Here is a 24,388-nt window from a genome sequence, read left to right as displayed (position 1 = left end):
AGTCTGCTCTTGGCGGACCGAACCTTCTGGATCACCACACTCATGATAATGCGGTGCTCCTCATTGATGGAGGTGCCGTTAAGCGTCTTTAGAAAATTGTCCGGTGCCTCCGGTTGGACGGAGGTCACCGGCTCGGTAGGCTTGCTCCTCTTGGAAGGAGGCTGCCTACCGGAGTCCGGAACCGTTGAAGGTTCCGGCGCGGTGTCCGGCTCAAGGCCGGACTTGGAGCCCTTGGGGGTTCTATCCCCTTTACGCCTGGAGTCCGGGAGGTTGCCTTGCGGCACCTCCAGGATCACCTCCTCCTGGCTTGGAACCTGTTGGGACGCCACCTCGGCACCGTCCGTAGGGTGGGGGGAGGAAGCCGTCGGAAGCGAATTCACATCCGACGAGTCCAGGGAGCCGCTCGACGACTCGTCGAGCCCGGCCTTGGGCGGACTGCACAATCATGTTCTACGTAAGGAAAAGCTGTGCAATGGGGGAATACTATGAATCACTCTGGTATCCGGATACTTACGATTTCGCCAGGGGCTTGGCCCTGTGCGGACACTCCTCTTCGCCGTCATCGGCGTTGGTGGAGTAGTCCAGAGGAGGGGTCTTCCCCCTCTTGGACCCTTCGGCCTCCCCGGTTGGGGCGGCCTTCCTTTTCTTCTCTCCCCCCGCTGGAGGGGGAGAGGTCTCTTATTCCTCCTCCTCATCTTCATGGGAGGAGTGCGTCTTGGAGTCCTCGAATGATGAATCCGACACCCCCAGGCGCCGGGCACTCTTCTGAGTCCCCGTAGCCTTCTTCTTGGCCTTCTTCTCCGGCACCACATAGGGTGCCGGAACCAGCAGCTTCGCCAAGCGAGCGTCCGCTGGGCCTTCGGGCAAAGGAGCCGGACAGTTGATCTGTCCGGACATCTCCTGCCAATCCTGTCAAAGGTAAGGGAACTTAGATCCCGCATGGAGTCAAACTATGAAAAACTAATACCCTGTAAAAGGTGAAAACAGCTTACCACACGAGCGTGACGCTGCGTGCTGAATCCGTGATCCTCGGTAGCGGATGCGGGGGCCTCAGTGCCCTTGAAAAGCACCTTCCAGGCATCTTCGTGCATCGTATCGAAGAGCCTGCTCAGAGTTCGGTGCCGCGCCGGGTCGAACTCCCACAGGTTGAAAGCCCGTTGTTGACACGGGAGGATCCGACGGATGAGCATAACCTGGACTACGTTGACAAGTTTGAGATTCCTGTCCACCAGGGTTTGGACACATGTTTGGAGTCCGGTCAGCTCTCCTTTTTTATCCCACGACAGGCCCGCCTCTTTCCAGGAGGCGAGCCGCGTAGGGGGTCCGGATTGGAACTCGGGGGCTGCGACCCATTCAGGGTCGCGCGGCTCGTTGATGTAAAACTACCCCGACTGCCACCCCTTTAGGGATTCCACGAAGGAGCCCTCGAACCATAGGACGTTGGGCATCTTGCCCACCATGGCGCCTCCGCACTCCGCTTGGGTGCCGTGCACCACCTTCTGCTTGACATTGAAAGTCTTGAGCCATAGGCCGAAATGGGGGCGGATGCGGAAGAAAGCCTCGCAGACGATGATAAACGCCGAGATGTTGAGGACAAAATTCAGGGCCAGATCGTGGAAATCCAGGCCATAGTAGAACATGAGCCCCCGGACAAATGGGTGGAGAGGGAAGCCCAGTCCACGGAGGAAATGGGGGAGGAACACCACCCTCTCATGGGGCCTAGGGGTGGGGATGAGCTGTCCCTCTTCGGGAAGCCGGTGCGCAATGTCGTTAGACAAGTATCCGGCCTTCCTCAATCTTTTGATGTGTCCCTCCATGACGGAGGAGACCATCCACTTGCCTCCCGCTCCTGACATGGCTGGAGAAGGTTGAGGTGGGGTGTGCAGACTTGGGCGCTGGAGCTCGAGTGCGCGGAAATGGATAGGCAAAGGAGGAAGAAGGCGTGGATGAAAAGGTGGATCCTTATCCCCTTATATGGGAAGACGCGACTATGCGCCCCCACCAGCCTGGTAAAACTCGCTTATCTCCCAAGCGCCGCAGTCAATGGCGCGGTTGGGTTACCCACACCCGTATTGATGTGAATCCCAGAATAAGGGGACACGATCTCTGCTTTAACAAGATGTGCCAAGGAAACCGCCTCGCTAAACGCGCTGAGGTGGGACATTAAAATGATTCAAATAAAGACTTGGCCGTGGTGTGATGTCACGCTACGGAATACGTCAGCAGATTAGATTTGTGTAAATGTTATTCTCTCTATGGCAATATGTGGAAACTTATTTTGCAGAGCCGGACACTACCTTTGTGTTCAAAATCTTCTATGAAGTACTTGGAGGAGGAACCCGCCTTGCAATGCCGAAGACAATCTGCGCGCCGGACTCGTTGTCATTGAAGCCTGGTTCAGGGGCTACTGAGGGAGTCCTGGATTAGGGGTGTCCGGATAGCCGGACTATACCTTCGGCCGGACTCCTTGACTATGAAGATACAAGATTGAAGACTTCGTCCCGTGTCCGGAAGGGACTTTCCTTGGCGTGGAAGGCAAGTTTGGCGATACGGATATGTAGATCTCCTACCATTGTAACTGACTCTACGTAACCCTAGCCCTCTCCGGTGTCTATATAAATCGGCGAGTTTTAGTCCGTAGGACGAAGAACAATCATACCATAGGCTAGCTTCTAGGGTTTAGCCTCTCTGATCTCATGGTAGATCTACTCTTGTACTACCCATATCATCAATATTAATCAAGCAGGACGTAGGGTTCTACCTCCATCAAGAGGGCCCGAACCTGGGTAAAACATCATGTCCCCTGCCTCCTGTTACCATCCGACCTAGACGCACAGTTCGGGACCCCCTACCCGAGATCCGCCGGTTTTGACACCGACACCCTCGCTCTGTTCCCGCGGGATCTGGCGTGATCCAGCCAGAAGGAGCCCCGCCGCGGTGACCTCCTGCTTCCTATCGCCATGGCGCTGCTGTCGTCTCTTCTGCAGCAAGATGCAGCAGCGCTGCACCGAGCACACACCCGCTCCGCGTGTGGGCCTCCTCTTGTCTCGCCAAGGCCCAGCGCCCCGCCGCCTGCCTCTTCCACCGAGTGGGCCTCAGCCCACTAGGTGAGGCCACCCCCAGCGCCCACTGCACTATTGGCCCGGACAGTTTCGGCCCGAGCCATTGTTTTTTTCCATGGACGAATTTCCTATTTATCCAGTGTTTGGCAGTTTTACAGAATAGTCCCCCTAGATCATGCATTTAATAACTCAAAAATGGTGCATCGGATTAAAATGTTTTAAATATGAAAAATGACTAGAATTTCATCTAGTTTCATAATATCCAACTTTCATGCATGTTAAAAATGTTTAACTTGCTGTTTGTGTTAATTTTGCAATATGCCATGTTAAAATGATTTAATTCATAAATAACCGTAGCTCGGTTTTAAATAAACTTTATATGTAAATGGGGTAGAAAAATGCCTAGTTTAACATGGTGGCAGTACTTTTCATGTTTAACAACTCTAAAATTGTGTTTAGGGCAGAACAGTACCAAACCTAAAATATGCACATGAGGTTTTTCCGGAATTGATGTTTGTTGTTCCGGCCTCATTTAAACTTGCCTAGATAGGTAGTTTTCATTTGCTTCACCCCTTGCATGTTAAGAACATTTAATATTGATGGGCACATAAACGAGATCGAACTAAATAATCAATTGTGGTCTCCGGTAATATGCAACTCGTTGCATATTGAGCTCCACTTAATTTGTAGTATTGTTTGTGCACTTTGCCATCCCATGCCTCTTTAAACCGGAAATGCATCATACTTGGTTGTGCATCATGCCATGTTTATGTGGTGGTTGTTTACTATGTTGTTTGTTTCTTTCTGGGTTGCCTCTTTCGTTAGCTTCGGTTCCGTTACGGAGTTGTGAGGATTTGTCCGACTACGTCCCTTTGCCTTCTTCATGGAATCGTTCTTCTTCCTTGCGAGATCTCGGGCAAGATGACCATACCCTTGAAATCACTTCTATCTATGCTTGCTAGTTGCTCGCTCTATTGATATGCCGCGATACCTACCACTTGCTTTATCATGCCTCCCATATTGCCATGTCAAGCCTCTAACCCACCTTCCTAGCAAACCGTTGTTTGGCTATGTTACCGCTTTTGCTCAGCCCCTCCTATAGCATTGCTAGTTGCAGGTGAAGATGAAGTTTGTTCCATGTTTGGAACATGGTTATGTTGGGATATCATAATATCTCTTATTTTAATTAATGCATCTATATACTTGGTAAAGGGTAGAAGGCTCAGCCTTATGCCTGGTGTTTTGTTCCACTCTTGCCGCCCTAGTTTCCGTCATATCAGTGTTATGTTCCTTGATTTTTGCGTTCCTTACACGTTTGGGTGTTATGGGGACCCCTTGACAGTTCGCTTTGAATAAAACACCTCCAGCAAGGCCCAACCTTTGTTTTACCATTTGCCTCACCAACACCTACTTTTCCCTTGGGAGTCATGCTCCCGAGGGTCATCTTTATTTTAACCCCCCTGGGCCAGTGCTTGTCTAAGTGTTGGTCCGAACTAGAGTCGCTTGTAGCGCCACCTTGGGGAAACTTGAGGGCTGGTTTTAGTTGTACGGATTGCTCATCCGGTGTTGCCCTGAGAACGAGATATGTGCAGCTCCTATCGGGATGTCGGCACATAGGGCGGCTTTGCTGGTCTTGTTTTACCATTGTCGAAATGTCTTGTAACCGGGATTCCGAGTCTGATTGGGTCTTCCTGGGAGAAGGAATATCCTTCCTTGACCGTGAGAGCTTGTGATGGGCTAAGTTGGGACACCCCTGTAGGGTTTTGAACTTTCGAAAGCCATGCCCGCAGTTATGGGCAGATGGGAATTTGTTAATATCTGGTTGTAGAGAACTCGACACTTAACTTAATTAAAATGCACCAACTGTGTGTGTAGCCATAATGGTCTCTTCTCGGCAGAGTCTGGGAAGTGAAAACGGTTTTGGAGTTATGTTTGTGCGTAAGTACTTTCAGGATCACTTCTTGATCACTTCTAGTTCACGACCGTGCTTTGCTTCTCTTCTCGCTCCCTTTTGCATAAGTTAGCCACCATATATGCTAGTGCTTGCTGTAGCTCCACCTCACTACCCTTTCCTACCTATAAGCTTAAATAGTTTCGATCTCGCAGGTGTGAGAATGCTGAGTCCTCGTGACTCACAGATACTTCCAAACAGTTGCAGGTGCCGATGATACCAGCGTAGATGACGCCACCGAGCTCAAGTGGGAGCTCGATGAAGATCTTGATCGTTGTTTTCGTTTCGTTTCCTATTGATCAGTAGTGGAGCCCAGTTGGGATAATCAGGGATCTAGCATTTGGGGTTGTCTTCTTTTATTTTGGTTCCGTAGTCGGACCTTGATTGTATTCTGGCTGATGTATGTTTAACTTGTATTTGTGTGAAGTGTCGACTATAAGCCAACTCTTTATCCCTTTCTATTCAGTACATGGGATTGTGTGAAGATTACCCCTCTTGCGACATGGCTACCATGCGGCTATGCCTCTAAGTCGTGCCCCGACACGTGGGAGACATAGCCGCATTGTGGGTGTGACACATACTAACCAAGCAATTATGTCTTCTCAAAATAGCATAGCCAAAGAAAGCTCATCCCTACAATATCATATAGTTTGGCCGTGCTTCATTTTCGTCACACAAAATGCTCCTATCATGCACAACCCCGATAACAAGCCAAGCAATTGTTTCAAACTTTAGTATTCCAAACTTTTTCAACTTTCACGCAATACATGAGAAAAAGGAGAAGACAAAAAAGGATAAAGTCTCACATCGACGCAGCTAATCAATGGGCTATGGAGGTGCCCATCAATTGATGTCAATGCGAGGAGTAGGGATTGCCATGCAACGGATGCACTAGAGCTATAAATGTATGAAAGCTCAACAAAAGAAACTAAGTGGGTGTGCATCCAATTTGCTTGCTCATGAAGACCTAGGGAATTTTGAGGAAGCCCATTGTTGGAATATACAAGCCAAGCTCTATAATGAAAATTCCCACTAGTATATGAAAGTGTCAAAATAAGAGACTCTCTATCATGAAGATCATGGTGGTACTTTGAAGCACAAGTGTGGAAAAAGGATAGTAACATTGTCCCTTCTCTCTTTTCTCTCATTTTTTGGGCCTTCTTTTTTTATTTGGACTTTCTCTTTTTTTCCTCACACGGGACAATGCTCTAATAATGATGATCAATACTAGAACAAAATATGACTCTATATGAATGCCTCCGGCGGTGTACTGGGATGTGCAATGATTCAAAGTGACATGTATGAAAAAATTATGAGCGGTGGCTTTGCCACAAATACAATGTCAACTACATGATCATGCAAGGCAATATGACAATGATGAAGCATGTCATAATAAACGAAAGTTGCATGGCAATATATCTCAGAATGGCTATGGAAATGCCATAATAGGTAGGTATGGTGGCTGTTTTGAGGAAGACATAAGGAGGCTTATGTGTGATAGAGTGTATCATATCACGGGGTTTGGATGCACCGGCGAAGTTTGCACCAACTCTCGAGGTGAGAAAGGGCAATGCACGGTACCGAAGAGGCTAGCAATGATGGAAGGGTGAGAGTGCGTATAATCCATGGACTCAACATTAGTCATAAAGAACTCACATACTTATTGCAAAAATCTACAAGTCATCAAAACCAAGCACTACACGCATGCACCTAGGGGGATAGATTGGTAGGAAAAGACCATTGCTCGTCCTCGACCGCCAGTCATAAGGAGGACAATCAAAGAAACACCTCATGCTTCAAATTTGTTACACAACGGTTACCATACGTGCATGCTACGGGACTTGCAAACCTCAACACAAATATTTCTCAAATTCACAAATACTCAACTAGCATGACTCTAATATCACCATCTTCATATCTCAAAACAGTCATCAAGGATCAAACTTCTCGTAGTATTCAATGCACTCTAGATGAAAGTTTTTATTATACCCATCTTGGATGCCTATCATATTAGGACTAATTTCATAACCAAAGCATATTACCATGCTGTTCTAAAAGACTCTCAACATAATATAAGTGAAGCATGAGAGATCAATAATTTCTATAAAATAAAACCACCACCGTGCTCTGGAAAGATATAAGTGAAGCACTAGAGCAAAATTATCTAGCTCAAAAGATATAACTGAAGCACATAGAGTATTCTACTAAATTCCGATTCATGTGTGTATCTCCCAAAAGGTGTGTACAACAAGGATGATTGTGGTAAACTAAAAAGCATAGACTCAAATCATACAAAACTCTCCAAGCAAAACACATATCATGCCGTGAATAAAAATATAGCCTCAAGTAAAGTTACCGATAGACGAAGACGAAAGAGGGGATGCCTTCCGGGGCATCCCCAAGCTTAGGCTTTTGGTTGTCCTTGAATTTTACCTTGGGCTGCCTTGGGCATACGCAATATTAGGCTCTTTCCACTCCTTGTTCCAAAATCCATCAAATCTTTACCCAAAAACTTGAAAACTTGACAACACAAAACTCAACAGAAAATCTCATGAGCTCTGTTAGTATAAGAAAATAAACCACCACTTTAATGTACTGGAATGAACTCATTCTTTATTTATTTTGGTGTTAAACCTACTGTATTCCAATTTCTCTATCGTTCATACCACCCGATACTAGCCATAGATGCATCAAAATAAGCAAACAACACACAAAAAACAGAATCTGTCAAAAACAGAACATTCTGTAGCAATATGGAGGTCTCAAAAACTTCGGAAACTCCAAAAATTCTGAAAAATTAGAAAGACCTAAATAATTTGTATATTGATCTACTACAGTTGGAATTGGTATTTTATCGCTCTCTGGTAAAAAAAATGAAAATTATTCTCGTGAGCGCATACTTTCTGTTTTTTCAGCAAGATCAAACAATGATCACCCAAGAAGATCCTAAAGGCTTTACTTGGCACAAACACTAACTAAAACATAAAATACACTATCATAATAGAGGATAGATGATTTATTCATTACTAAACAGGAACGAAAAGCAATGAACAAAAATAAAATTGGGTTGCCTCCCAACAAGCGCTATCGTTTAACGTCCCTAGCTAGGCATAAAACCAAGAATAGACCTAGGTATTGTCATCTTTGGTATTTATCTTTTTAATATGGTTATGCTCGGATCCGGGAGGTTCCTTAAGTTTCCCTTCATACTCGGAGATTTTTATATCTAGAGCATCCAACAACTTATTGCAAAGAGTGATCAACATATTCATGCGGTGAAGGTTCCCACTAACATTTTTAAGGGGTTCAAGAGACTTTTACAAAATTTTAGTTACTTCACATATTTTCTCAAAAACTTGGGTTCCTTCTTGAGTATGATGGAGTCCCTTTTGTGGGGGAAGTACTCCTACTATTTTCTCTATAATATCATACGGAATACTAGGATCAATTTCAAGAAAACTCCCTTTAGCGGCAAAATCCAAGAGTTGTCTATGGGATATGGTTAGCCCAACATAAAAATTGCGAAGTAAAATCTTGAAATCTCCCTCTATAGTGCAATTACGATAGGACTCTATCATGCTGTACCAGGCATCTTTGAAGTTTTCTCCTTGTCTTTGTTTGAAGTGAAGAACTTCAAAATCGGGAGACAAAGGAAGAGATGAAGGGCTAGCCATGAAGACGAAACAAACGTTCTAACACACGGACACACAAGAGGCAAGCAAAAAAGAGGTGAACCAAAAAGGGGCGAATAAAACGGCTAAGGTGAAGTGGGGGAGAGGAAAATGAAAGGAAAATGGCAAATAATGTAATGTGAGGGAGAAGAGTTTGTGATGGGTACTTGGTATGTCTTGACTTGAGCGTAGATCTCCCCGGCAACGGTGCCAGAAATCCTTCTTGCTACCTCTTGAGCATGCGTTGGTTTTCCCTTAAGGAGGAAAGGGTGATGCAGCAAAGTAGTGTAAGTATTTCCCTCAGTTTTTGAGAACCAGGTTATCAATCCAGTAGGAGACTACACGCAAGTCGCCTACTACCTGCACAAACAATCAAGAACCTTGCAACCAACATGGTAAAGGGGTTGTCAATCCCTTCATGACCACTTGCAAAAGTGAGATCTCATAAAGATAATAAGATAAATATTTTTGGTATTTTTGTTGTATAGATTGAAAAGTAAAGATTGCAAAATAAAATAGTAAACTAGAATTGTAGATCGGAAACTTATATGATATAAAATAGACCTGGGGGCCATAGGTTTCACTAGTGGCTTCTCTCATGATAGCATGTATTACGATGGGTGAACAAATTACCGCCGAGCAATTGATAGAAAATCGCATAGTTATGAGAATATCTAGGCATGATCATGAAATATAGGCATCACGTCCATGTTAAGTAGACCGAAATGATTCTGCATCTACTACTATTACTCCACACATCGACCGCTATCCAGCATGCATCTAGAGTATTAAGTTCATAAGAACAGAGTAATGCTTTAGGCAAAATAACATGATGTAGAGGGATAAACTCAAGCAATATGATATAAAACCCATCTTTTTATCCTTGATGGCAACAACACAATACATGCCTTGCTGCCCCTACTGTCACTGGGAAAGGACACCGCAAGATTGAACTCAAAGCTAAGCACTTCTCCCATTGCCAGAAAGATCAATCTAGTAGGCCAAACTAAACCGATAATTCGAAGAGACTTGCAAAGATATCAAATCATGCATATAAGAATTCAGAGAAGAACCAAATATTGTTAATAGATAAACTTGATCATAAATCCACAATTCATCGGATCTTGGCAAACACACTACAAAAGAATATTACATCGAATAGATCTCCAAGGACATCGAGGAGAACTTTGTATTGAGAACCAACGAGAGAGAAGAAGCCATCTAGGTAATAACTATGGATCCGAAGGTCTATGGTAAACTACTCACACATCATCAGAGAGGCTATGGTGTTGATGTAGAAGCCCTCCGTGATCGATTCCCCCTCCGGCAGATCACCGGAAAAGGTCCCCAGATGGGATCTCACGGGTACAGAAGCTTGCGGCGGTGGAAAAGTGGATTCGTGGCTCCCCTGGATGTTTTTAGGGTATAAGAGTATATATAGGTGAAAGAAGTACGTCGGTGGAACTACGAGGAGCCCACAAGGGTGGGGGACGCGCCTACACACCTGGGCGTGCCCTCCTACCTCGTGGCCGCCTCGTTGCATCTCTAACTTCCACTCCAAGTCTCCTGGATTGCGTTTGTTCCAAGAAAGATACTTGCGAAGGTTTCATTCCATTTGGATTCCGTTTGATATTCCTTTTCCTTGAAACACTGAAATAGGCAAAAAAATAGAAACTGGCACTGGGCCTCCGGTTAATAGGTTAGTCCCAAAAATAATATAAAAGAGCATAATAAAGCCCATTAAACATCCAAAACAGATAATATAATAGCATGGAACAATCAAAAATTAAAGATACGTTGGAGACATATCACCCCCCTGCCATGCGTGCGATCAGAGTCGTGCGTTCTGATTGGCCAGAACTCAAACCCTATAGACTGTACATCCGCACCATTGGATGCTCCTTGATCGAGCGGCAATCCTCATCCCTTTCGACAACACATGGAGTTCTGGTTCATGTAAATGTTTTCAAATAGCACACGGTTCACTCAAGAAAGTCGTGTGCCTACCAAACCGTGCTGATGCCCCCCTTTATGCACGCACGATCTGAGTCATGCATTCTGATTGGCAAGAACCCAAACCCCACAGATCGTATATCTGCACCGTTGGATGCTCCCAGATTGAATGACAATCCTCATCCCTTTTGATAGGAAATGCAGTCCGGCTAGGATTTGATTTATATGCCAAAATGCATGGTAAATGCCAAAAAATGTCTTAAATATAGGACACGAAACCTGAAATGCACCAGCAAATCAAACCCGTGGTATAATGGTGATTGCTTAACGTGGGAAAAATTTAGAGGCGATATGATGAACTCACGTCTTCATTTCAAAATTAGTACGTCTTCATTCCAAATGAAAAATTTCTCTTTGTGCACATGAGCGCTTAGAGGCAACCGTTTGCATAGGCCTTTCCATGCGGCGACCGAGGACATTTTTCAACCTTTTCACCTAGGCTACCGACCCCCCCCCACCGCCCGGCCGCATTTCACTCAACTAGTCCACCCAATCTCCATCGCCAGCTCCTTCTCCCCCGGATCCACAACAGAACCATCTCCGGCACCGGCGTGCTCACCCCGGTCGTGTGCCCGCTCTTCGGCATCAAGCCTACCTCCAGTGCCGTTACCAACATGCGGCTGCCCTTACCTCCCCTTCTTTGTTTGCTAGCGAGCCACCCTCGAGCATATCGATCCTGTAACCCATGCCTCTCCTGTGGTCTAGATGGGTTTGCATTAAGAAGCCTGTTGGTACTGCTCTCCGTCACGGTGAGGCATATTTCCTCGCAATCCCTCCTCCTATTTCGTTCCATATGTTCCCAAATTGGCTATAAAATGAAGGAGAGCGTATATATGTTCATTATCTGCCTTCCTAACTGGTACATATAAGCTATATTTGTTCCAATAAGTTACTGTCGATTTACAAATCGCGGGCACCCGAGTCACACAAACTTAACAAATTAGCCGTACATTATCCAAATTATTGCATGACATGTTTAGGCAGCTTCATTGCAGTTGTTAGTTTTATGCTTATCCTCCTTTCCTCAGTTTCGCATGTGTTCTCTGTAGATGCCCAGTAGCAGCGACATCACTCATGCTTCAGGCGATGTATCTTCATCTGATTCCGACAACCTAGGTCTTCAGCAGATTGTGAGGGATCAAGTAATCTTGAACGGGATAGAGCTGCAGTAGTTACCCTTCTGGTCAGGACACGGAGGAACGCTCCAAGGAAGCCCACACACCAGCCTAAATGTCTATATAAAGTAACCGATATCAATTTAAAGTCTTGGGCTCCAATTAAACCAGATAATGCATGCACGAGGTTCAGGAGTGTGTGTTGATTTGTTGGTAGGGAAAGGCTCAACATTAATCTGCCAAGGTTTCAGAAGGCTGACACAGAAACGCGGCGAAGGATAGTCCAGGAGATTATTGATCACTTCAACGTTCTAGAGCAGTGGAGAATGTAGGTGGAATACGCTGCACTGAAGAAGGGTAGGGATGCTTGGAGAAACTGGAAGCACGTGCTGTACAAGAAGTACTTGAGTGAAGGCAAGGACCCAATCCCCACATACCCCCAAATTACAAAGGCAGACTGGGCAGAATTCAAAAGGGTCAGGGCAACTAAAGAGTTTGCTGAGAAGAGTGCCAAGCAATCGGAACTTCAGAAGAAGAACATACACCCCACCATATGGGTGCAGCAGGATACTACGGCATGAAGCCGATATGGGACCAGGAGGACAAAGAAGCAGTAGCGGCGGGTGGGCAACCGACCTTTTGTGAAATCAGGGGCGAACGTGCCAGAGACTACTTGCGGGCACATGCAAAGAGGCATGATGACGGAACTTCTTACTTTGAAAAATCACGTGATGAAGAACTGTATCAAGTGATGTTAGAGGCTTCCAAGATCCCTGGAAGGTTCTTCAGGAACTCAGGGCCATGTGAGATTCTGTCCGATGCTCTAGAAACAAGAGAGCTAGAATCTGGCCGTGCAAGGGGTATAGATGTTAATGTCCCGCACAAGAGGGCTTTCACAATCAGCAAAGAAGAGAGGCTCATGATGAAAAAAGCGAGGAGTGAAATGAAGCAGAATGAATTGTATGAAAGGTTGAGGAAGGACATGTATCCATCTGTTCGAAAGGATATTGAGGAGTCAATGATGATGCAGAAGACTCTAACACTGATAGATAGCCAACAAATGGGAGGGGAGGTGGGCATGGACGATGCTTCTTATTGCACGACAACACAACACAAGAGTAGCTGTGCATTAGCTGACCCTAGCGACACTGAGACTGCAACTGCTCATGATGATGCTATATCTGATCTATCTGGAATGAAAGACACACAGAAGGGCATGCTTACACAGTATGAAGGTACATTAAAAGGTACAACAGCCTGAGTTTGCCCACCCTTCTTGGAAGAGGGCCTCTTGTTGGACAATGTGCCATTCAAGCCGGGCTGTGTGAAGTGCTACGTGACTAAAGTAAAGCATGGATTCAATGAATTTGCCCTGAAGAATGTCGTAGGAGACTTTGACGAGCAAAGGACCTTGGGAGAACACTGTTACATCACATCCAGTGGCCACGAAAGGAAATAGAGTTCATCGATGAGATCCCTGAAGCCCCGCCAAGAGCAACAAATGTTGCCCCTCAACTGGTGCATGCTTCCCCCAAAGAACCTAATACTCGTAATCTGACGACTGATGCATCAACCTATGATCAGCCGACCCGACTTTGTGCCGTACAGGCCATGCCATCCTCCGCCCCAGAGCAGCCAGTGGCAAGGCCTACAACTGCTGAAGACGCACCACCGGTTCAGATGCCGGCCACGGAAGCAGCGGGGGGAGACCCAGCTGCAGCACATGCTCAACAGACCAACCTGGTGGAACGGACTGCTAAGGAGTCTGATGCTTCAGAACCGCCCTCTAAGAAGTCTGTAGGTCCAGAACCGACTGCTCATTAGTCCGTCGGTCCGCAGTCGCGTGACCAGCATACCAATGTGTCAGCACTTGCTGCTCAGCAAACCAACGCATTGGCACGACCTCCTCAACACACCGACAAGTTGGCACCACCTCCGCAGAAACTCGACATAGTTTTAATGCATGGTCACCAGTCCGATGCCTTTGCTCCTGCAGCCTAGCAGTCCTTCCCAGTAGCACCACCAGCTCAGCGGTCCGACATAGATAAACTGTCTACTAAGCAGTCCGTCGAAGCTTCACCATATGCTCGGTAGTCTACCTTGCAGCCAACTAGATGTTCTGCCAGAAATGCTTCAAGTACCAAGAAGGAAGCAGCCAAAAAGGCTGCACCCGTGAGGAAGCACGGCGGGAGAGCGAAGAGGAAAGAGAATGATTGCCTCTTACCTAAAGTACTCATTGCCCAGAACCAAATTAACAGCAGGTTGTTCGAATCGGGGAGTAATATTATTTTTGATGGCATGGATGATGAAGAAGTAGATTTGTTGCTAGCTAAAAGTAAAGTAGACGCACTTCAAGCACGCAATTACGTCCATGGCCAGCCATTTCTTGTTGGCGAATATTTTGATGAGTGCAGCTGCTATTACCGCTAGTTACATGAATATTGCATGGATCTAATGTCAGCATGTCATCATGGTTTGCTAGTCCACTACAACAGAGATCATTTCCGACACGATGCTAGTTCCATCAATGTGAGTTTCTAGGACTTACATCTCTTTGTCAACTTCAACGAGCTCGATGCCACATTTGTTAGATGCCTAATTTTGTAAGTACTTAACAAACTCTGATCAACTTCTCCATACAAGGCTGCAAATGATAAATAGCCAACTGCATTTTATTCCTCTCAGGGGATTGAACGCGCATAGAAGAAAAAGGGAGAGTGTGTATTTCATAGATCCTGCATTAGCAAATGGCACAACATTAGATGGTAAGAACCTACGGGACTTGGGCATTAACACGGGCGTCCGTCTCTTCAAAAACATGTCCCATGCATAATCATTTCTCTGGACATATCATGAATGGTAAGTCAAGTAAACTATGACACATACCCTGATTTTCTTTCAGATTTCGACATGATTCATAAGTTCATGGCTTTCTTAATTTGTAGCAATCACTGGATATTGGTAATCATTGTTCCAAACAAGAACACAGTTTACTACATGGATTCTCTCAAAGAGTGAACAATGCTCAGGATCTGAGTCATATTCAGCAATTCATGGATAGGTGTTGAAATCTATGATGTTGAAATTAATTTGCATTCATGTCTGGTTCAATAATTGATGTTGTCAAAATTCATCTTCATTTGCAGTGTGCTCACATTGTGGAAAACTAAACCAGGGAACCTGTTCAAGAGGGAACTAGCTCTGTAGCACGAGATCGTTTCTCCGGTAACACACCAAAATCCGTTATATTCGGAAAATTTATCCAACAGTCTACAAATACCTTTTCTTGCGCTAGTCAAATGTTCAAGCTTCTAAATAAACCTATTTCTATTTTTGTCCAAAGAAAAAATAATACATCTAACACCGGTTAGGTTGTTCCTAACAGGAGAAATACATGACTAATTCTGTACAAAAAAATTTAGTGTCCTCAGGAAGAAGTAGGGACCAACTTTTGTGGATACTATGTTTGCAGACACATGATCTCCATCTGCAAATCTGCTGATAGTTGTGACGATCCTCGTGAATTAGTACCAGTAAGTCTATCTTAATTAATATATTCTACCCCACTCATATGACACATTCTGATCTTAAAAATACTGCAGCTCATCTTAGAACCGAGGTCCCCTAAACCGCTCCCGGCTAGTGACTTAATGATGGTTCGGAGATTTATCACCGACTTCTTGCTGAATCATTACATCAATCCCACTAGTGATAATGAAGAATTCAGCATGCGTTTTCCTAAAACATTGAGTAAGAGTTAGCCGCTAAACATACATGCATGGATCCATTGTTTTCCATCTGATGAGGTTTTCATATTTCGTACACTATGATTAATTATGTAATGCATATATGTGTGGACAAATCATTGGAATTTAGCTACCGTATGTTCAATTGCAATTGTTGCAAAATCTGATGAATGTTCTTCATGTGGACACTATTTGTTCAATTGAATATTATGGCGAATTTGCTGTTTGCATGCCAATTCAAAATGGGATATTTTTGTTTTAACCTGGCAATTGGTCCGCACACGGTTCAACTAAATGAGTGTGTGCGATCCACATCGAAAAGTATACGTCAATCATAACGGAACCCTCGGTGATACACAGCAGATCGCAAACGATTTGCAGTGCTACTACGTGTGCGTAGGGCTCCGAAACCATTTGTAATTTCACGGTTACACACATGAAAGCTTGGAGTAAACCTTGCCCAATGTAAAATACAATCCCAGTCGCAATTTTTTCAGGAAACGGGTGGGATCCCAAACGAAAAGCACACATCACTGTTGCCGCTACCGTCGGTGATACACAACAAATCATAAATGGTCTGCAGCACTTGTATGCGTGCGAAGGGGCTCCTGAACCATTTGCGATAGAACATTATCGCACATGATAATTGTTGGGAAACGTGTACGATGGAATCTTGCATGACAGACAGGTTCCGTAGAAAAACACGTGTGTGATGGGGCACATATCGCACACAGTCCACATGTTGGCCCGTGTGCCTTACATATTGTTTCCCAAACGGTTCATTACGACACACCATTTGGTTTCACTGCGTCATTAAAAACGTTTAATCACCAATCCCACACGTGCGAAAGAATTTAGTGTGTGCTACATCGCACACAATTACACTTTGCAAGGCCTCTGGATCATGGCTCCATATCCCCGACAGTTCCTAGGTCATGTGGGAAGGACCCCCTATCGCCCACACTCACTTGGCGACGGTTCCAAATGTCATCGCGGAAAGGGGTTAAAAACCATGTCTATATCACCAACGCATACCAGTGTGTGGCAGTGTATGGGATCATCTCGATGGGTACGGATGGGAGTGTTTCGGTGGGACTAAGATGGTCATTTAGTGTTTTGGATAGGATGGAAGTGGTGAAGTATTTGAGGGTTTTTGGAGCAATATCACCAAGCACTTGACAAATTGAGTCATGATCGAAACTGTCGGTGCACTAAAACATGGGTGTCTTAGTACCCTGACTTGTGTACAGGTAGTTGTAGCCTTCCCGATGGCAATGCTTGCTGAAGGACTACTGTACAAAAGATACCAACATACAAGACCATGAAGAAGGCCTCCTAGAAGGTCATCGAGAAGTACTAGTTAGTACTAAAGGACAAGATTCCAATTCCCGACAAGCCAATACCTGACAAGCTCCTTGCCAGGAAGTATCTCCTTCTTGATTTTCGACCACTCCACCTCCACCTCATCGGCCAGTTGATTGCTTGGCAAGATTAGAGTCGAGCAAACAAGCGGCTTGAGGAGCATCAAAAGGACGTGTGTCAGCACACTACATAAAGGTCAATTTTATTGACACGCGTATAGTGGACGTATCAAGACAATGGGCTCGGCCGGGACAACGACACGGAAGGAGGGATGCCTTTCGCCAAAGTATCGTTATCAGCTCACAATGCATTAAATGCCCTTGTCCTAGTCCGACAGGATTAGGTTGGGTAGTAACGAGGCCACTATTACGTGAGAGGTAGTGACCATGTTGCCACTGTGGTGACCCCTTTTCGTCTAGAAAAGGAGGCCCATGGCTACCTTGGCATGGGTCGACACTTTGCTCACCCTTACACAATAGTTGTGATACGTCTCCATCATATATACCTTTTCAAACTTTTTTGTCCTTGTTTTCGACTCTAATTTTCATGATTTGAATGGAACTAACCCGGACTGACTCTGTTTTTAGCCAATTACAATGATGTTATTTTTGTGCAGAAATAAACGTGCTCGGATTGACCTGAAAATTTACAGAGAATATTTCCGGAATATATAAAAAATAATGGCAGGAAAACATACCAGAGGGGGGCCACCCAAGAGCCACAAGCCCTGGGGCGCGCCTACCCCCCAAGGGGGCGCCCCTGGCTTGTGGGCCCCCTAGACCGTCTACAACCCTAACTCCAACTCCATATATACCTATTCGTGGAGAAAAAAAATCAGAGAGAAGATTCATCGCATTTTATGATACGGAGCCCCCGCCACCTCCTGTTCTTCATCGGGAGGGCTGGTCTGGAGTCTGTTCGGGGCTCCGGAGGGTGCAATCCGTCGACATCGTGATCATCAACCTTGTTCCATCACCAATTTCATGATGCTCACCACCGTGAGTGAGTAATTTCATCATAAGCTGGCTGGACGGTGATGGATTGGATGAGATTTAACATGTAATTGAGTCAGTTTTGTTAGGGTTTGATCCCTAGTATCCACTATGTTCTGATATTGATGTTGCTATGACTTTGCTGTGCTTAATGCTTGTCACTAGGGCCCGAGTGCCATGATTTAAGATCTGAACCTATTATGTTTTCATGAATATATGTGTGTTCTTGATCCTATCTTGTAAGTTATAGACACCTATTATGAGTTATGATCCGCATACCCCAAGGAAACAATAATTATGATTCTTTCCGGTGATCACCGTAGTTTGAGGAGTTCATGTATTCACTAAGTGCTAATGCTTTTTTCCGGTTCTCTATTAAAAGGAGACCTTAATATCCCTTAGTTTCCATTAGGACCCCGATGCCACAGGAGGGTAGGACAAAAGATGTCATGCAAGTTCTTTTCTATAAGCACGTATGACTATATGCGGAATACATGTCTATATTACATTGATGAATTGGAGCTAGTTCCGTGTCACCCAAAGTTATGACTACTACATGATGAATATCATCCAACACAATTATCATTGCGATCCAATGCCTACGAGCTTTTCACCTACTTATCTTTGCCAAGTTACTTTCATTGCTACTAACGTTACAATTACTATGAAACTGCTACTGTTATTATTGCCACTGTTACCGTCACTATCATACTACTTTGCTACTAAACACTTTGTTGCAGATATTAAGTCTTTCAGGTGTGGTTGAATTGACAACTCAACTGCTAATACTCATGAATATTCTTTGGCTCCCCTTCTTTTGAATCGATAAATTTGGTTTAATACTCTACCCTCGAAAGCTGTTGCGATCCTCTATACTTGTGGGTTATCAAGACCTTTTTCTGGCGGCATTGCCTGGGAGCATAGATCTATTTGCTGAGTCACTTGAGATTTAAATCTATTGATCACTATGAGGAATCTTAAGATACCAGAATCAAGATTTTTTCCCTCTACTACGAGGGTAGGTAATGAACTACCACCTAGCTCTTCACTTGATTCATCTTCTATTTTGTGTAAGCTTGCAACACCAACACCTGCTATTAATTCTGATATGTCACAAGTTATTGATGATGCTACTTTTGCTATGAATGATGCTTATGACAATACTAGTAATTTGCTAGATAAGACTGTGCCACTTGGTGAATTTCTTGATGAACAACTTTCACTACCGCAGGATGCTATTAATGTGACACAACGATCAGAGACCCTTTGACGAAACTGCGTGCGATGCATTAATCACAAACGGTGATGTAAAAAACCCGTCAGAAAAGGTGCAAAACGTTTACGATAGATGATACATCAAACACAGTTCAGATTTTAGTTGCGTGTGCGATGAGGAGCATATGGTTCACTACAAGAAACCTGTTAATCCATGACGGATTTCTGATGACGTTCCCGCAAACCTCATGGAAACCGTCACTAATTACCAAAGTGCGAATGGGCCTCAAAATGACAACTCGTTTACTACGAACATCGAGGGACCGTCACAAAAACTGTCACAGATTGATCAACCGGGCCTAGTCGGGCCTAGCCTCTTTTTCTTTATGTACCATTTGGACTGTCATGGATGGCTCTTGTGTTTTGTGTAGTAGTATGTCTTTTTGTTTGACCCACGTGTTAATCGGATGCAATCAACATTACACATACATAAAAATAGAGAGCGAAACTGAGAGCGCGCGACGGCGCGAGGAGGAAGATTTCAAGTCTCCAACGTGGGGGGTCAAAAATTTGGAGCCAGCCCATTTAATTACAGAGTCCACATCCACACTAGCCTAACCCTAAATATCCTTCTCCGATCTCCTCCCGTCCCCAACTATCAGCCACCGCCGCTCCACCTATCGTCCCCGCGCTTCTCCATGTCGTTGCCGGCAGCGCCAGCGCTGAACCACCCCGCATCGGAGCCCTGCCCTACTACCCCACGCCATGCCCCTCCCCATTCAGACCACCCCCTTGAGCTACGGCGGCCCGGTCCTACCCCTGAGCCATGGCGGCAGTGGCGGCGGCTGGACAAAGTGCCGGATTTGGAAGTCCCCGAGGTCACCGGCTGCGGGAGTGCTGGATTTGGAAGTCCCTTAGGTTGCCGGCGGCGGGAACGGATCCATCTCCATCCGGCGGCGAGCGAAGGCGAGTTACAGGAGGTGGCTACAGTGCCCTGGATCCAGAGTAGATGGACGGCCCTTGTGGCCGGGTCCAATTGTCCGCCAGCCACGCCGACGTTAGTCCCCTCATCATCGCGGCCGTCTTCTCCATCCGTGGCGCGCGTCTCCTCAAGGCAATGCTGTGGAGGTAATATTTCACCGAAGGTAATATTGTGATGTAGTGTAGCTAGTAAAATAAAGTTCATTCAGAGTTTGCTTTTAAAACATCTGATTTAGAGGCTAAAGCAGAGGAGAAATAGCTAAGTCAGCTAGCTTAAACAAACAGAGGAGAATCCTTTGTGTTTCATATTCTTAGAGCAAGTCAGCTGAAACTCTGAAAACTTAGGGTGGACATTGGCGAGTGCATTCTTATTTGTTCTTTTCCTGATAGTTTTTTGTAACAAAATAATACTAATCTGGAAACAACCAAACAGTACACTTAAGGGATACATTTTCCATAGCCCACTGATTCATCTACCCGATCTATACATATAAACCAGACATTTTTTGTGACTGCATACGTCTATACTCAATAGTAATATTTTCCCCATCCTCGTTGATTTGTAAAGGGAGAGCACATAAATATTTTGCAGAGGCGCACTATGCATCTGATAAATAAGCAAAATTATGATTTTAAAAAGGCAATGTAAAAATATCCTCTAGAGAAAATGTTAGTGTATAGCTATGGCGTGTTTTAGTTTGTACTGATAATCTGTTACCACGTCTAAAATTGGCTCATAGACATTCTTTTGTTTTTACTGATATGTATTGTTATCGTATAAACAGGGATCTTTTGTTGTTGTTGAAAGCAAGGTATTACTAACTGACAAGTTCCATCGATTGTGTGTCTCCTCAAGACAATGTTCATAAAGTCGCTGCTTCTGCCAACTTCTGCCAACTTCTGCCTTGCCGCTGCATGGAGTCGCCTCGCCGCCACCATAGCCGCCCATCGTCACTTTCCAGCAAGGTAACTTATTCCCAACCCATGCTCTCGTGCTGTTGCTTGTTGTGGTCGACCTGTCTGCTGGGCGCTTTCTTGCTATTACCATAATACATGTCTGCTTGCTGCTGCCATACTACTTGTGTGCTTGCTGCTGCTGTACTACGTGTGTGCTTGCTGGGTGCTTTGTTGCGTGCTTGTGTGATTGATTTTCTTCCTTTTGCAGGTGCACACACGCACCCAACATCCATCCATCCCCAGGGGAGATCAGCATGTGAACAACCACGGCCATTTCTCTTGGCCAGCACAAGCAGTGCCATCGGCAGTCAAGACAAGCAGCCAACAACTGGAGAAAGTCCTGAATCTGGTTAAGAGTTTTCTTGTTGGTACATTTTTTTGACTTATATTTGTTGTTTAAGGTTCAATAACACTGAAATAACACATGTGTGCGTAAAAGATATGTCTGCAGAAGAAGACAAGCTGTGTGGTAGTTCATGTTTTTGACTTATAGTCAGTACATCTCCCACCTGATCGACGCCGATGCCACAGTCCTCGAGCAGAACAGGGTGAGCTTCATACCGTTCCATTCTTGATGTGAATTATTCAGGCTGTAGATTTTGAGCTGTTCAAGATGTGGACTGTTGTGTGGCTCCAGTAAAATTATAACTGTACAGATATTTTTGTGTACATAAAATCTGCATTGTACAATCTCCCTGATGTTATGCATTTTATTGATACTCCACTGGAGTTGCTATCTCTTGGTGTTCATGGGTTCTGAGTCTGACAGTACAGATTTTGAATTTTTCATGTAATAACAAGTAATACGCTTAGTACTCCACAATTAAACTATTAGTGCGGGAGGTCTCTTAGTGAAACTGTATCATATTCTGTGTTAATATTTTGCATGCCATTTGAAGTTCACTTGGCAAGCAAGTATTGTTTAGTACTGTATTTGTTGGTGCTTTGAGATGAAATTGCAGCATAAACATCGAGTTAGATGAAAAATCCTTCGGTGCTGATTCCGATTTAAACATTGAGTTAATATATTCTGTACAAGCCTATGTTTATGCCCAATTTGTGTTAATTATCTTGGGTTAGTCTATCACTTCTTTACTAACATTCTTGTTTGTTAAGGAATGGTGTGGTACAGTGTCTAATTTTCAGCTGATCGCTTGTATAGAAAATTTTAATCCAGAAAAACCAAGTACTTGTATAGGCATGCACAGCTTCCTCTCGCTAAAAAAACTAAGTGCTTGTCTCTCTCGCTTTTGTTCACATTTCTTTTAGAGTACAGAAATGTTTGATCCAGATAAACTGAATACATGTACAGGCACACAACTTCCTCTCACATAAAAAACTAAGTGCTTGTCTCTCTCACTTTTGTTCACATTTCTTTTAGAGTACAAAAATGTTTATCCAGATAAACTACATACCTGTACAGGCACACAACTTCCTCTCACAAAAAAAACTAAGTACTTGTCTGTATCATGTTTGTTTGCATTCTTCTTTGAGAAATCTCATGTTTGTTTGCTAGGCGAGAAAATAGACAGCTCCCAGTCTGGTTATCCCCACACACTTACTGTTTGTTCGGTCCAGAACCAATGGCTGAACCAACTGCTGCACTTTTAGTTCTGTGATGTGTGTTTGTTACTTGTCACTTGTAGGCTAACTTGATTATACTTTCATTTGACACACTTTTCTTTGGAGTAGTTATGCTTGTTTTCACGTGTGTTGCCCACATTTACGTGGTACCTTAGTATAGTAGTGGTGTGCCCACAGGTGATTGCTTGGAAAATCAACTAATATTACTATTTGGATTCATTTGGGAGCTTGCTTTTATAACATATTATAATTTTGAATGTGTTCTGATTCTACACAGGTTTGGTAGTTAATCCATGTTACTGGAGATTGAAGTTTTTTAGCAGGAATTACTTGGCTTCGGATAGCTGCCTTCAATCGTTGCTGTCGTTGGAGATTAAAATATGTTAGCAGTGCATTTTCTTTTAAGTCATGTAACTCACTCCTTAAAAAAACCTTATAGTGCTTTCTAGATATGCTCGTGATGTTTTGATATTAGCTTTGCTTTTTCAAATCAGATTAGATTGTTGGAAATCTGTATTGTCATGTAAACTATTGCTATTTTTGAAGGAATGTAGTTTGGTTGTCTTGTTGTAAATTGTGTTGTATCGAGAAAATAGGCTGTACAAAAAATGGGGCTAATGGGTTGGACTAAACAAACAGGGCAGGACAAAGATAAACAGCTAATCGGTTGGATTGTACACCAAAATTATTGGGCAAATCCCTAATTGGGCTAGTTACAACATGGGCCATGTTCATCTCCACGTCAGATCCACGTAGACGGCTTGTTTGGTCCACTGTTGCATTCACGTCATGTAAATTGGTGATGGTTTGTTCCGTCACAACCTAGTTTGGGTTTGGTGGGCCTGGTGTAGATCCATGATGGACAAGAGCCGTCATGGCAGGTAGGAGGTAAAATTATGACGCGATATACATGGGGGATTTCAATTTCGTCATGGATTTGGACGCATGACATATTTTGGCTGATCTATGACGAACGAGGACTATCATGTATTAACAAGTTTCTTGTAGTGGTTGATCTATATGAACTATTTGCAATGAGACAGAGCAACAGAAATGGGCAGCCAGATCAAGGTGTGTGCAATATACTTCATACAGTTCACTTTGATGAACCGTTTGCGATGATTGAGGTGAACTCAAACGATTCGGCATAACAAGATGTATGTGATACCCGACAAACATGTCAGTAATCAGTATTGTGTGCGATCATTATAGACATCCCATACGGTCTTTTTTTGTGAATTGTGTGCTTGTCAGGGCACACAGTTCAACAAACCAACATGTGGGCGATAATGTAGAAGATCTCTATCGAATACATATTACTAACCGTCTGCGATGAGATTGACAAGATAAACAGAGATATATACAATATGCTTAATTTAGTCCTTCTTGTTGTTGTTGTTGGATGGCCCCGTGACATCGTCTTGGCAAGGACACTTCCTACCGCTAACCATTGGCTTTTCATCGCCTCCGCCGTCATCATCGTCGTTGTAGTCGTCGTCGTCCTGCTCCTCGTTCGACCATTCCTCCTCATCATCATCGTCATCCTCTTCTTCATTCTTCGATGGCTCCTCGTTCGTCTGGTTGTCGTCTGACGACTCCGGAGGCGGCATCCCTTCCATGAACCGGATATAATCGAGGTCTGGGCTTGACGCCGGACTCATGGAAGACGAGCGGGATGATTCCGATGTTGACTTATCATCGGGCGCCAGACTGCTGGCCGAACGGTTGTCCTCGCTGTC

General features: G+C 44.5%; 1 protein-coding gene across 3 annotated transcripts; it reads left to right on the top strand.

Annotated features, from left to right (window-relative positions):
- The first annotated feature begins 19,720 nt into the window (after positions 1–19,720).
- On the top strand, positions 19,721–23,223 carry LOC119285757. 3 transcript variants are annotated; one of them, XM_037565085.1, is made up of 4 exons: positions 19,721–20,255; positions 20,965–21,074; positions 21,274–21,414; positions 21,505–23,223. In XM_037565085.1, exons 1-4 carry the CDS (start codon positions 19,826–19,828, stop codon positions 21,556–21,558), a joined length of 735 nt encoding a protein of 244 aa, XP_037420982.1. In that variant the 5' UTR covers positions 19,721–19,825; the 3' UTR covers positions 21,559–23,223. The 3 variants fall into 3 exon arrangements, 1 of the variants encoding a protein (XP_037420982.1); XR_005139791.1 differs by having other exon boundaries at positions 19,722–20,272; positions 20,894–21,074; positions 21,274–21,613; positions 22,927–23,223; XR_005139790.1 differs by having other exon boundaries at positions 19,723–20,255; positions 20,894–21,074; positions 21,274–21,613; positions 22,927–23,223.
- Positions 23,224–24,388: the final 1,165 nt, after the last annotated feature.

The sequence above is a fragment of the Triticum dicoccoides genome, chromosome 4A, assembly GCF_002162155.2.
Source record: "Triticum dicoccoides isolate Atlit2015 ecotype Zavitan chromosome 4A, WEW_v2.0, whole genome shotgun sequence".
In the NCBI taxonomy this organism is placed as follows: domain Eukaryota; kingdom Viridiplantae; phylum Streptophyta; class Magnoliopsida; order Poales; family Poaceae; genus Triticum; species Triticum dicoccoides.
This window is presented reverse-complemented; position numbering and strand designations above follow the sequence as displayed.